Here is a 12,817-nt window from a genome sequence, read left to right on the forward strand (position 1 = left end):
AAGTTTCAAAAAAGAGCTGACCTTCCTGAAGGCAAACTGGTCAGGTTTCAAAGCCAGTTTTCATGAAATGCTTTTTGGCACCAACCCTACTGGAATTTTGTATTTCCCACTTTTTCCTGACTGCCTTTTTTTGGGCTTACCCTCATTTATTATCATTCATGTCACCTGGTGCCTACCCATCCATCCTATCCCTGGTCTTTCAAGTGTTACCTTCTTATGGTGGCAGCCAACTAATCCAAACCTATACCATTTCAGGGGTTCTCCTTTGGTATTTGGACATGGCCAACCCTCATCACCTCACCCACATCCAGGTGACAGGCAGGTTGTAGCTCATTCATGAGTCAGTGTCTGAACTCACAGGAAGAGCACTGAGAACTGTGAATTGCAATGCAAATGTAGGTTCTGCTGTTGTTCTTGACTCTGCTGCCCTTCTCTGGCAGGCCTGTGGTGCTCATCTGAAGAAAAGAATGAGCTCTGAATAAATAGGCCAGATTCACTGGAGGCAACGGGTATAAGTGGCAGTTTGGCTGACAGACCTTTGGAAGGGAAGTGGTATTATCCATTCCCAAAGTATGTCTCTATGTAAAGAGAGAGCCCCTGAACATGAGTAAGCAGTAGTCCTCATCTTAGAGATTAGAAAAACAGAGCACTGGTCAGAGAGCTTACTCTTGCTATCTCTAGGAAATGAAAACCAGCACACCATATTCACTCTTGTTTATATTTTCATGTAGAGAGGTTTTTAACCAAATTCAATATTCTGCCCTTTTTCCAGAGTTCCCTGTTCAGTACTGAATATTCAGTCAAGGAATTCTCTAGCACATTTAGATCTAATTCTATATGAATGATCTGCTTCCTAGCTCCCAAGATAAAGTGTATTGTCAAGCACGTAAAGGTACTCACAAGGGATTTATTGGAGTTAGTAAATAACAGATCAATGAGGATTGCTTTCTGAAATAGTTTTTAGTCTAATTTTGTTTTTAGTGGTACAAAACATATTAAATTCAGATTTATGAGCCATTCAACTTCCCATAAAAAGTAGATTGGATTGACCTGTGATTTAAGATTATTAATTTTAAAAATAATGGTGGACAATTATTGGCGATATGTAGTCAGAAGTAGATTGTGATGATTGTTGCTGTGGTAAAGACTCGGTGTCACCCATAATTTATTTTAAAGATATTAGTGATTATAAAACACTTTAGTGTACACAATCTCATTACAGCTTACAACTACCCTGTGAAATACCTAGATCTGGTCCCGTTTTAAGCAGTGAATATACTGAAACCTGCAGAGGTGAGATAACTGACTGGAGACTACCCCATAATGACACTGTCCCAATTTTCTTGCTGAAAGAAATGTTTGATAGTGTCATTGGAAACCTATTCTAGAGTCACACATGAAACTGACCTTCCTATGATTTCAGAAATGTCAGTTAACTTCAACAGAGCAGGACACAAAATACGAAGGTATCCCAACTCTAATTAGTATATTTTATAATAATCATCAGCTTGGCTTAGGAATATTTTAATAGCAGGAAGGAAATCATGGGGATGAAAGTCAACCAATTTTTTAGTGTTCTGTTCTCCAACTCTAAATAAAAGATGTTATTTTAAAATCTTCTGCTTGTTAACTTAATTAGAGTTACTTTAGTTTGTAACTGTGTTAGGCATGCCAAAGATCGGCATGTTTAGTCTAGTAGGTGTATTATAACGTATATGGCAAGTTCTCAAAAATTTAAGATACCTTTTCAAGTGTTACATGTACACTTCCAAGTTGTAGTGTAGATTCAAATTCATTTTGACGAATATCTTCAGATGCCTGCCAGCTAAGAACTGTTTACTAACTGTGAAATAAAATATAGCTAAGCATTACTGAGAAAAACAAAATTTTGTAAATGAAGAAAAATCTTCAGAATTATGAGACTCCTCCTATTCCACAAAACCTTTTATTTGAACCACAATAAAAACTTAATGGCTACTTTGTCATTACTTTTGTTTTTCTGATTGTTTCATAATGACTCATAACCAAGATCTTCCACTTTCCTATTATTGCAAACTATCCTGTGGATTAAATAAGTTTCATCAATTTAGTCTGATTCTATAATCACAATTGATAAGCATTATTTTTATAGAATAAATTTCCTCTTCGCTAATTAATTCCCTAATTAATATTTAATAGATGATGAAAAGAATATAATGCAGGTCTTCTTCAAGTCTATCACCATTTGAAAAGACATTATCTGCACATACAGTATGATATTTGCCAATAGGTGTCATATGCAACTATCGTGAACAACACTGAAGTGGATGAACTACAGGTTACTGCCTTTCAAACACTTTCTGTGTTTATGTACTTCATTATTATTCATTATCATTTATTTATTATTAATATTATTTATTATTGTGTACTTCCATTTCTAATTTAGAGCACTTTCACAAAGCCAACTGGCACAGATATTGAAATTTTTTTTAAATGTATTTATTAATTATTTATTAAGATAGCCTTCTTTGGCATTGTTCAACACAGATTTGAGTAAATTTTCTCTTTAATAATTTTATTGACTTTATTATTATTAATATTATTATTGTGAAGTAATATGGTCACTGTAGAAAATTTGAAAAATGCAAAAACTGTAATTTACAAATGAAAAAGCATGTAAAAGTCCATTACTCAAAAAAGACTCATGTATATTTTCTTCCTGACATAGTTCATAGTTCTTTGCACTTCAGCAGAGTTTGGATGTATATATATATATATATATATATATATATATATATATTTTGAAATTTTAGTAAAGCAAAATAAGTTATAAATCCTGACATGATAAAACCTCTGGAAAACTCTGTATATCTGTTATATATATATATATATATATATATATATATATATATATATATATATATATATATATATTTATATATTTAAAAAAACATTAGGTAAATATTTCATTTGAGATTTATTTAAACTTTTCATCATGAAAATGGGGAAAAATAAATCTTCCTCTGGCTGTTGAAGTTTAATTATATGTGTTATCTAAGCTAGAGAGACTTTATAATGACCAATCAGAAAGTTGTAAAGATTGTCACTCTTCCAATACATCCTTCCTCTTTCTCCACCTCCTTCTCCATCTGATACATGGAAATGAGAATCGTCTAAAACTTTGGTCCCGGAGTCACTCGCTTTCCCAACAAAAAAAGATGTGCAATGGTGTCATTGTGTGTACATCATAGTTGTTCAACAAAGTGTGTGTATCCATCCATATATTATATATGTGTGTGTGTGTGTGTATATTGTATTATACGTATGTGTGTGTATCTCAAATGAAATATTTACCCAATGTTTTTTTTAAATATATATAAATATATATATTTATAAAATATTATATATATATATATATATATATATATATATATATATATATATATATAAATTTTTTCAATCCCTCAGTCTCCCTGGGAAGTTAGTACCAGAACTTTGTGGATGCTCAAATCCTGGATGCATAATTACCTTATATAAAATAGAATGTAACTTATACACATTCTTCTCTATATTTCAAGTCATTTCTAGATGACTGTAGTACCAAACACAGCATGAATGCTATGTAAACAGCTGTTATGCTGTATTATGTAAGAAATAATAAGAAAAGGTGTGCACATGTTCAGTTCAGATGCAGATGCATTTTTTCAAATGCTTTTTTTTTTCTTTTTTGGTACTGGGGATTGAACTCAGGGGCACTCAACCACAGAGCCACATCCCCATCCCTATTTTATATTTTATTTAGAGACAGGGTTTCACTGAGTTGCTGAGGCTGGCTTTGAATTTTCAGCTCTCCTGTCTCAGCCTCCCAAGCTGCTAGGATTATAGGCATGCAGGCTTTGAATAGTTTTGATGCATGCATGATACATGGTAGGGATATATGGATAATAAATACATAAACCAATACTAATTTTAAGTAGTGATAAGTCCTAGGAAGGAAAGAAAGTAGAATAATGTGACACAGTGCAGTGGTGTGTTAAGCTGATGATGGTTTCAGAACAGGCCTTTCCAGGGGCATGACCATTGAATTGGAACTTGTGATAAAAAGGAAGCAAAAATGCACAGATCCAGGGTAGCAGTGTGAGAGCACTCCACGCAGATGGCAGATGGAATAGCCTTTGGTGGATGTGAACTGAGAAATGGAGGTATGTAGATGGGCCAGGGAGCCAGAAGAAGAGCAATTGAGAGGAGACAGAACTGACAAAGCCTCATGTGACCATGAGGAGAAGCTTATCCTGACTCTAACTACAATTGAGAGAAACTTTTATATGGTTCAAACCAAGGAACCATGTGATGTGATTTCTGTTTTAAAACAGAATGCTCTGTGGAAAATAGAAGCAAGGGTAAAAGCAGAGGCAATTTGGGAGGTGGAGGGAAGAAATTTGCAAGAGCACCACTACTTTGGCAGCCATTAATATGTAGTTGAGAAAACAGCAAATTAAAACAATTATAAATTTACTGAGGCAATTCCAAAAGTGTCTGAGTGAGTTTGGGCAACTGGAGAAACCTGTTTTAAGGGTGCATCTTAATCAGTAACAGATTTGCCCAGGCTCGTGGGCCAGGAGAGCTGTCTACCCCATAATGGTACAGGAGAGCACAGAGCCTACCTCATAAAACCAAGTGGTGTAACACTTAAAGAAGGCAGATTCCTTTTCATTTTTAGTTAAGGTAAAGTTGAAGAATAACCAGAATCTGTGTCAGCCCTAGATATCTCAGGGCTGAGATAACTTCCTGTTATATGGTTGCCTGGTCCTATCACAAAAACTAAGTGTAACAAAGCAAGGATTAATCTCCAAAATACTGTGCTGTGAAATAACCCTTACACAAAAGGGCAATGCTGTGCAATTCCATTCATATGAAGTTCTAAAATAGGCAAACTGCTGTGGAGTGAAAACAAGTCACAGGATTGCCTCTGGTGTGTGGAGCAAGGCCTGGCTGGGAAAGAGGATGAAGGTGTCTGTGATGTTCTCTATCATAACAGGAGATTAGGGTGCACAAGTGAACACATTTGTTAAAACTTATGAAATGCTAGACTTCAGATTAATCTATTCACAGTTTGTGGATGATCCCTTGAAAACAAGAACTGTAAACTGACATTGAACTGTGGTCAGTGATGGACCAAGGTGAAATCCACTGATATTTGTACCTGACTTTAAAATGCATCCAAAACAAATCAGATAGATGGATAGACACTTGATAAAGTAAATATACGTTGTTTAAAAGTTGCATCTTAATCAGTAACAGATTTGCCCAGGCTTGTGGGCCAGGAGAGTGGTCTGCCCCATAATAATACATAAGGATGTTCACAGTACAATTCTATCAGCTTTTCTTTGTATTTATAAATCTTTATAATAAAATTTGAGGACCAAAAGCTTGGGGCTTTGACTACCTGAGTCACAGGACCTGTTCTTGATTCAGTAGAATTTGTCTTCAGGTTTGCAAGAGATGGAGAAAGCCACTAGCATTTTATGAAACTTGATATATACAAATAAAATTGTATGGTTTTCAATGAATAGACCTAAAGTAATATTGAAGTTCTCTGAATAAATTGCTTTAAAAACTAAATTTTAAGTGCATGTTTTAAGAAATTCTTAAAGTACAATGTGTTCCTTTTGCTTTCTTTTTTTTCTGATTTGATAAATATTCTGCAAAGCAACTTAGTAAGCCAATGTGCAGATCCAAACATCCCACTTTAGACACTTAGGACAGTGTACTAGGGCACCGAGGTCCTCTAACATCGGTCCAGGTGCATGTTATAGTATATTAGTGTCACATTCTCAGTAATGAACATTCTGTAGTTTTAAACTTTTTTCCCATATTTTATTGTTGTATTATAACTATACATAATGGTGGGATTTGTTGTAGCATATACATGCATGCACACAGTATACAACTGTGAACTTTAAGAAAAGAAAGCTGAAAGCTCTTATCTATTCATTCAATCTTCAAAACAATTGGCAGTTCAGGATTATTTTGGTGTTTTGAGGCAGCCTAATTCAAAAAACTCAGGGGAATGTTTCAAGGTCACACAATAAGGAAGTAATAAAACAGACTTTCTCCTGGACTAATTAAAAATCTCTTACGCTTTGCAGTTTTGTCTAAAATCAGACTAATTAGTTCATGATTATTATTTTTTAATAATTTTATTTGTTTCAGTGGTCTCACATTTCTCATAGCATTATATTTGGTATAAAGATGGAGCTAAGATTATGCTTTGTTTCAATTAGGAAACCTGTACCAATCTGTGTGCATGTATGTGTGTAGGTGTGAAACCTATACCAATATTTGTGTATGGGTGGGCGGGTGTGTACACGCATGTACCCTCACTGGGGATCAAACCCAGGGCCTCAAGCATACTAAATATGCTCCACCTCAGCCCCTAGAGCAGTTCATTCTGATCATCATCCTAGGTTTCACTCATATGCTGGCATCCTCTTTGGATATATAGGAAGAGAAAGCTGTAGAAGAAACAGCATTTTAATGACTTTTGATACTTGAGTATATTAGCCCTGGGATAATATTCAAGAACGACTTGTCTTTATTGAATCAGTATATCAACTGTCTCTCAACACCTGTCTGCTTGGGTAGAACAGTTATATGATCATTCCAGGTTGAGGTTACAGTCAAAGTAGCCCAGGTTTCTGGGTAAAAACAGATGAGCGACATTGGATTGAGCCAAAATTATGGTTGAAAGAACTATGCAATCATCCTGCCTTTGCAGATAGGAGACAGGGACTGAGTTCCTTTGTGAAAGTTTTCACTACTATTGAATTTGAATGAGAGCATAGAAGGGAAAAATAGGGAAATCCCCACAGAGTTAAAAAGGATGTGAAGATTGCATCATAGCTAATGTTTGTATAAATGCCTTGGGTTGATTATGTGGTGTTTGAACATGTGCTCATGGCTGTGGCTCCGTCATGCAAAGGCAGACACATGATGCTCTTAGAATAATTCCCATAGGGAGGGAACAAAGAAGCCTATAAAATAGAAGTATATATTTTTAAAGTTTCTGAAGAAAGTACCAGTGCAGTATTGACATTGGCCTTGCTCTGTGGACTGCCACCTGGTTGTCCAGTCAGTGCCTTTACAGATGAAGAAGGACCTGGCCAGGTCTGATTATAATGTCCAAAGCCAGAGGCCATATTTCTTCACTGATGATAATTTTGGTTCAAACATAGTCCCTTATTAACAAGCTCCCTGCTTCAAAAGCCCCAAGCCTCTTTGTTTTGTTAGGCTTGCCGAAACACGCCTTTCAGAGAGCTAGGTTTGTAAATATCACTTTATTATAATCCTCTCCTTTGCTTTTAAATGTAAGCTTCCAAGTGCATTTCTACAATCTAACTTTGGCCTCTAATTTAAAATGTTATCTTGGATTAAAATTTGATATCCTGAAACACTAAGGAGTGAAAAGTGCCCAGGTTGTGTATTGGCCATTGATGCAAAGCAATTGTGCATATGCTTGTGCTCTGTGGAATGACAGAGTGTATAAGCCAGAGGAACATGCTTGTCTATCCCCAAGTGTTCTTAAAAGTTGTGTCTTCTTTTTTGTTATTTTCTAACTATTCAATTATTTCTTTGATTTTTTTCTTTGCTGCATTTGTATAGAGGAATATTTTTAATCTCCACCCAGATGAGTTTTTCAATTATGTGCTTGTGATTGACTTTAGATCTATAGTGTGATGGTCAGAAAATATTGTCTAGTGTATGTTATGTTTGTGCACATTCTTTGCACACACAATGTGCATACTAACTTTTTGCAAACTAAAATGTTTATTTTATAATTATTAACTCAACCTTGTAATTATTAAATTCCTTATGAAATTTTCTTTTTGACTACCGAACTCTTATAGAATTTTCTTGTCTTAAAGACTTTCATAGAAGTTTCATATATTCCCATTGAATTTTAAACATTTTTTACATATTTTAATATAATGAAATCCCATGCAGTATAGAGATGCATTTCCTCTTACATTGAATTACACCTTACATAAGCTTTAACATCTTTTATCACATTGGTCTTGAAGTATCGTTTGATCAGAATTAATATTGTAAATCACTAAAGCTTAGAAAGTTAGTAAATATTTATATTAGTTTTGTTACTTCAAAGAATTTTATGACATATCTTTTTTTTTCCTTTATTCCAGTTTGCCAAGGCACAAGTAACAAGCTCACCCAGTTGGGCACTTTTGAAGATCACTTTCTGAGCCTCCAGAGGATGTTCAATAACTGTGAAGTGGTCCTGGGGAACTTGGAAATTACCTACGTGCAAAAGAATTATGACCTTTCCTTCTTAAAGGTTTGTTTGGATGAATTTGTTATCCTACCCAAATATCATAGAAGTTCATATTAGCAGAAAACAGCTAGACAGAATTTAGCTTGAAGCATGTTTACTTTTCATTGTGGTGGTTCCAAGTCCAAAGGAGCTATAGATGAGATTTTTGTGAGAGTCTCCTTTACTGTCTTGGATCAGGTTATAGCTAAAAAAGAATATTGGAGAGAAACAGCCTGGAACTCCACTGTCACCACAGATTCTGACATTAATCACTAGCCATTGCTTCAGTCATGGTATGCTGGCATATCAGGTCTTTTGAAAAATAATGAAAATAGCTGGGTATGGAGGCGCTCACCTGTAATCCCAGTGGCTCGGGAGGCTGAGGCAGGAGGATTGCAAGTTCAAAGCCAGCCTCAGCAACTTAGTGAGGTGCTAAGCAACTCAGCAAGACCCTGTCTCTAAATAAAATATTTTTTAAAAGGGCTGGGGATGTGGCTCAGTGATTGAGCATGCCTGGGTTTAATCCTTAGTTACGCCCCTCCAAAAAAAAATAATAAGTATAAAAATCCTGGCTTTATAGTACGTGCCTTTATCCTTGGCATAAATATTCTTACCATAGCCAATTTCAAGCTCCCAAGAGATTATAACCAGTTCTCACAATTCCTAAATATTTTACAGTAAGCTTAGAGTTTGATGGTACTTAAATTTTGATTGGATTTGTCTCGCCACCTTCTGGCTGGCCAGCCTGCCTGCCTACCTGCCTTCTTTCCTTCCTTTCTTCCTCTTTCCTTCTCACCCCACCCCACCTCTGGAGCTCTCCTTCCCTCCCTCTTTTACTTTTTTTGGTAAGAAATTATATGAGAGCTGGGCACTGTGGCACACACCTGTAATCCCAGCAGCTTGGAAGGCTGAGACAGAAGGATTGAGAGTTCAAAGACAGCCGCAGGAAAAAGCAAGGCTGCTGAGCAACTCAGTGAGACCCTGTCTCTAAATAAAACACAAAAAGGGGCAGGGATGTGACCCAGTGGTTGAGTGCATCTGAGTTCAATCCCTGGTACAGAAAAAAAAGAAAGAAAGAAATTATGAGATAGATACAAAGTAGTTTTTTAAAATTTTCATTTTCATCTGAAGTGTTAAGTTGCAGTACTCCTAATTAATGCACATTGCTCTTCATTACAGGCTTCAAAACCCAAAGTGGAGGGATCGGATCATTTCAAATCCTGTCACTTCTTTGCTCAGTTGTAATCATTTCTATATCTTACATTTGTCAACCACTCATGTGTATTATGGTGCAGTTAGGTGCCCTGGAACGTCTGGACCCATTTCAGAACTTGAATTCTTGAACTCTTTGAAACAGAAATAAAATATTGTTGTTTTATCTCATTAGACCATCCAGGAAGTTGCTGGTTATGTACTCATCGCCCTCAACACAGTGGAGAGGATTCCTTTGGAAAACCTGCAGATCATCAGAGGAAATGTGCTCTATGAAAATACTTATGCCTTAGCAGTCCTGTCTAACTATGGTGCAAATAAAACTGGACTAAGGGAGCTGCCCATGAGAAACTTACAGGGTGAGAGGTCAGGGGGATCATGGGTGTGTGTAAATGCAGAAGGTGATTCTGATTGGCACTCAATAACTGTCACATTTTTCAATTCCACCTTTTATTCATGAAATACACATGTATTGCATGCCAACTGTTTACAGGATCCAGAATCTTAGTGGAAGTTACTAAGGAGAAGGTAGATAATGTAATAGAAAGGGAAGATTTCAGCCAGTTACCCATTCTTCCATGGATGTGGAAAAATATCCGGAGGGTTAGGAAGAAATGGCAAATATTCTGGGTAAAAGAATCTTTTTTTTATTCCTGCACTGGAATAGAGAGTTCATGCATGTGGGGAAGAAATAAACTGCCAGCCTTCTGAACTAGATCTCAGGTATATAAGGACATACAGTAATTCTCCCTCATACTCGGGGGGGGGGGGATACATTCCAAACCTCCAGTAAATGCCCATCATCTCTGTAGCACCAAAATGCCTATTTATACTGTTTTTGTCCTATATATACATACCTCTGGCAGTTTAATTTATAAATTGGGCATAATAAGAGATTAACACCATTAATGAATAATAACAGAACACCATAATAAAGTTACATGAATATAATCTTGTTCTCTCTCTCTCTCTCTCAAGTATCTTATTGAATAAGCAATAAGTTTGTTACCTAGTTTGCAATGGGATTTGAAACTTATGTAAAGCAAAATTGCTGATAAGGAGGTATTAGTGTACATTAAAAACCCTACCCACATTTGATGTGGTCTCAAAAGTAGTGCTGTTATATGGAAAATCAGGTATAAGTTAAGGACAAGGAATGAAGATTTGATAGAAGTTTGAATTCTTGTAAGAAGGATACTTGGGAGGCTCCTGGGAGAGGAAACCGGAGATGGTAGAAGTGAGGGTAAATTGACTTTAAAAAAAAAAAAAAAGTGGAGATAAAAATAGACAACAATTGTGCCCTACCGCATGGCAGGCATGTTAAATCAGTAACTGCATTTACTGCCCACATCGCTCTTTCAAAGTGGGTGTTACATGCAGTCGTTTTACAAATACAGAAATGGCAGTAAATTAACTGTCCCAAGGCCCCATGCTAGTAAACAGAGAAGCCAGGGATGGCCCCAAATCACTGTCCCCATATTTCATCCTTCCTGTGTGGTTCTGATGGGGACATAGAGCTGAAAGGGAAAGGAGCAAGATAAGAAGAGGGGTGTGGAGCAGAGGAGGCCCTGTTTGGAATGACAGGAGCCTAGCAGGTGTGCAGAGCTGGAGTGTGAGCCACACATTCAAAGCCGAGAATGGAAACAGCTAGGCAATCATCTCCTTGGTTCCTTCATTTACCATCCTATAAACTGCCTTAAAAATTCCCACCCACAGCTTTACTGGTCGGAGCACCCACGCTCATGTTTCTGTGTTTATTCTAGCACTCGTGGTGTTTTACTTGCATTTTGTGAAGTGACTGATTCGGTACATTCAGTGTGCCTCACTCCTCACGCCTGTCTTGCCTCACATGTGTCATGAAACAAGGCCCCAGCGGGTGTGAGTCTGGTTCCTGGAGCCAGACTGTCTGGGTTCCAGCCCGGGCTCTATCACTCACTAAGCAGAGACTCTGGAGCACGTTCTTTCAGCTCCCTGTGCCTCACCTTCAGAAATGTGGGCTGCATACTCACCACAATAGTTAGGACTGTTGAGAAAATTAAGTGACTCACTATAGGCAAAGCATCTGCTTTAGTGAGTCCTTGGTATTATTCTTACTTTGAAACCAAGGTTGGATTGTACAGATCCAGATTATTTAATATAGCATTATTAACAGTCAACCTAGAGCCTGCCACAGAATGAGCATTCATGAATGTGAAAAGTAAAAATAAATATCTGGCTGCCTCCTGACTGTCTTTCTTTTCGAAGGTACAAGACAGTGGCACCTGATGTCCCCTTCACCTTTCTTACCCCTTATTTCTCCCTATCACTGACAATAGGTTTCTTTAAGGCCCTGTTTTAGACTCTGCTTTTTCTGCACTCACAGCCCCTTCATCTTTTGTCCTGAGTGTCCCTGCAGCCTTGGCATCCCCATCTTGTGTTTTCAAATCTGGCCTCTCAGTTCATCCATCTGTACATGGCTCTCTCATGAGGCACGTGATGCACTTGGTGACCCTCTGGTCATCTCTGACTTCCATATCAGGCTCTGCGGTTTGGCCTTTCCTGATCTCCCAGGTTTCCTCCTGCAATTGCTTTATACTCTTAACTCTGTTGAGAAAACTCTGTACCTGCGGCCTTCTGTGCCTTTGCTTTCAAGTCTTCTTTCTGCAAGAGCCTTTCTTCCTTATTCCTATAAAATAAGTGTGTAAATACATTCTGGAAATCTCATTCTTTCCAGCAGCCTCTGAGTTCTTCCCCAGGAGAATCCTTTCTTTTCAGCATTGGTACTTTGTGCACATGTTGTATCCATTCCCTGCCCACGGAATGCTGAGCACTAAGATTTTTTTTTCCCTCTACATTTAAATGATAGTCATTGGACCATTGTGAGGATTAATGAAGATAATATTTATACACCAACTAGCACAGTACCCAGCCTCATCATCATGGTCTCCCGGGGGCACAGGACCATTAAACAGAACCATTAATCTGTTTTATTGGTGTGTCAGTCCTCAAAAAGAAGCCAGCAGGTCTAATTCATCTTTGCAGACCCCACAGCACCTGTTCAGTGTTTTGTACACAAAAGTCATTTTCAGAAATATTTATGTTTAAATGTTATCAATGCAGCACTCTCTCTTTGTCCAGGCTTGAAATTTTTTCCATCCCCAACTTTTTCATGCCCTCTCATGAATTCCTTGAAACAATTGTACAGTATAGTCTTGTGCATCTCTCATGTCTCTGGTGTCCACCTGTGGCTTTTTCATACATACAGTTCTTACTCCATAACAGGCGCACACCCTTTCCTCATGATATCCTCCAGAGCCA

The 12,817-nt window shown here is 37.3% G+C and overlaps 1 protein-coding gene across 2 annotated transcripts in view; it reads left to right on the top strand.

Moving 5' to 3' along the window:
* The window catches only part of Egfr (epidermal growth factor receptor), a 203,309-nt gene that overhangs the window by 116,954 nt on the left and 73,538 nt on the right, over window positions 1-12,817 (top strand). For both annotated transcript variants that reach the window (XM_046460342.2, XM_046460349.2), the window contains exons 2-3: window positions 8,181-8,332; window positions 9,696-9,879. In XM_046460342.2, the coding sequence (XP_046316298.1) occupies window positions 8,181-8,332; window positions 9,696-9,879 (336 nt within the window). The remainder of the gene's footprint in view (window positions 1-8,180; window positions 8,333-9,695; window positions 9,880-12,817) is intronic.

This window comes from Marmota monax, unplaced genomic scaffold (assembly GCF_021218885.2).
Source record: "Marmota monax isolate L192 unplaced genomic scaffold, Marmota_monax_Labrador192_F-V1.1 WCK01_AAM20220418_F8-fsc00219, whole genome shotgun sequence".
NCBI lineage: Eukaryota > Metazoa > Chordata > Mammalia > Rodentia > Sciuridae > Marmota > Marmota monax.